At 46.8% G+C, this 2,500-nt stretch overlaps 1 protein-coding gene across 1 annotated transcript in view; it reads left to right on the top strand.

The window, feature by feature from the left end:
• The window catches only part of mark4b (MAP/microtubule affinity-regulating kinase 4b), a gene marked incomplete at both ends in the record, with an annotated part of 89,695 nt that overhangs the window by 81,994 nt on the left and 5,201 nt on the right, over nt 1-2,500 (top strand). The window contains one exon of the mRNA XM_080532080.1: nt 2,345-2,427. Coding sequence (XP_080388206.1) covers nt 2,345-2,427 — 83 coding nt within the window. The remainder of the gene's footprint in view (nt 1-2,344; nt 2,428-2,500) is intronic.

Consider the following 2,500-nt stretch of genomic DNA (forward strand, 5'->3'; position numbering starts at 1 on the left):
CTCCATGTCATTTATAACCACACAGCTAGCTCTCTGTAGCTATATGCTACATGTCATTTATAACCACACAGCTAGCTCTCTGTAGCTATATGCTACATGTCATTTATAATCACACAGCTAGCTCTCTGTAGCTACATGTAGTGGTGTAGTAATCTAGGGGTAGTGGTGGTCTAGTGGATAGTGGGTTGGACAGGTAATCAGAAACTCATGAGTTCAAATCCCACTTGGAAACACCACCACTAGTGTGCCCTTGATTAAGGCATTAGCCCTAAGTTACTCCAGGGAGACTGTCCCTGGAATCTCTAATTCTAAGTCGCTTTAGATAAAAGCGTCTGGCTAAATGGTTAAAAAGAATCAATGTAGTTTCTAATCACACAGCTAGCTCTCTGTACCTACATGTAGTTTCTAATCACACAGCTAGCTCTCTGTTGCGCATGCCCATAACGTTCTTCTACGGTATTTGACAGATCGTGTTCAGTTTTGGCTTTTCGTATAGACAGAGATTTATTTTTATTTATTTTTTTCAACGAGCAGGAAAATAACCGCTTAAAAAAAATATCCATATACGTGTAGTCCAGGCCTAAGAGTCTAGTTCAGTTTCTTCAACTCCCAGCGCTAACACCCACGCACGAAGAAGCGCCCTGCACGCCAGACGAACGTGTCCCGTGTGATGCGATCGAACACGGGCGGTAGTGCAGCTGTAGTCTTAAGGGAGGACAGTGAAGGAGGAAAACCGTCCCACCAGTCCAGAAAGCCTCTCTTTTTTAAGCCTTCCTCTCCCACACTTAACTGCCAGTTAGAGGGCGTTTTTTTGAAGGACGTTTTGAAAGTGACCTACAATGGACCTATTGCTAAGCCACGCCCCCTTTGAAAACTCGGACAAACAAACAACGCTTCTGTAAAGGTCTCTAGGCACAGAGGGAGGTCGACACAGAGGAACAGTTGCAGAATCTGTATTTATTATGTCCTGCACAGCTCAGCACCGTCACTGACGTGCTGAGCGAGTCTTTTCAAATAATAATGCACTGAATAAGCACGGCGTGCGGTCGTCACTGCCGCCACGCCCACCGGCTTCCCTCACTCGGGATCCGCTGCGGCCACTGCAGCCGGCGCTGATTCCCCTTTCGGGTCTCAGCTTTCTCTGCCACTGCTCTGCCGTCGTTCTCGCTCTCTCGCTGGAGCTCTCTCTCTCTCTGTCTCTCGACAGGTTTTCCCCGCCTCCTTCACTCTCTCGAGGGAACAAACACACACAGGTTAAATAGACCAGTGGGATAACGAGTGTGATCACTGACACCTGTCCGTAATCAGCTTATTATCCCCCTCTCAACGACAGTCTGGCTCCCTCTGCAGGCCAGAACGCGCCATGCTCCCCACAGCTTCACTGACAGTGACTGACTGACCTACCGTGACTGAATGACATTCAATGACTTACAATGGCGGGAGTTTGCAAATTTCTGATTTCTGATTTACCACAGCAAGTAATAGACATGTTTTTTTTAAAGATGACAAGAATATTTAGTCTAGAAGCTTTTCACCATCAGATATCAGCGAGGTGTTTGTCCGAGTTTTCTGTTTTTTTTCTTTTGCTGTGATATGATTGGACAATTAATATTTGGGGGGCGTGGCTTAGCAATAGGTCAATCGACTGGGACGGGGGTCCTGAAAAACAAACGAACCAACCAGTTGGAGAAGAACAGTGAGGAGTGGATCTCTCGGGGTATCCAGGGAAAAAAAACGTTGTTTGAAGGGGATCTATTAGATGTCAAGGATCATCCATAGAAGGTGAAAAGAAGTTTACTCACATTACTCACACCGCACCAGGGTCGCTAGCGTGATCACGTGTCAGGGCTGACGAACCAGAGTTGATCCAGAGTTTAGCCGCTGTTTTTCGTTAGCGCTTTAGCACGTACCTGGCAGGGTCTTCCTGCGGTGTGTCCCCCCCCCCCCCCAGACTGGATGGCTTCTGATGTCCCCCTCTCACTGGCTCTCCTTAATCTGCATTGACTTTCTTCAGGCTAATTGCTAATTCCTTTATTAACCAAACCCTACTTTGAAACCCCCACCCCTTCCCCCCAAGTTCACATTTTCCCTCACAATCCCCCCTGTTTTTTTCCTCTCTCTTTTTCTCGGTCTTGGCTGTTTTTATGGTGCTTTTCTGTTTGTTTCTGTTTCTGTTTCTAAAATACTTTTTTTGCTTTTCCTTGCTGATCAGCTGCAATCTTGTATCCTTCTTTTTTTCCCGACATCAATCTCTCTCTCTCTCTCTCTCTCTATCTCTCTCTCTCTCTCTCTCTCTCTTTCTCTCTCTCTCCTTCTGTCTCTCATTTCTTCTTCTTCTTCGTAGGGTCAATCTTGACCCCTCGAAGCGTCAGAGCTCAAACAAGTCAGTCTCGGGCTGCACTCTTCCACAGGGATCAAAAACAGTTAGTAAGTTCTCCTTCCCATTCCTCTCTGGCTCTCGATTCACTCTGCCCACCTGTCTGTCTGTCTGCCCACCTGT

This window comes from Nansenia antarctica (genome assembly GCF_963989245.1).
Source record: "Nansenia antarctica genome assembly, chromosome: 5".
NCBI lineage: Eukaryota > Metazoa > Chordata > Actinopteri > Argentiniformes > Microstomatidae > Nansenia > Nansenia antarctica.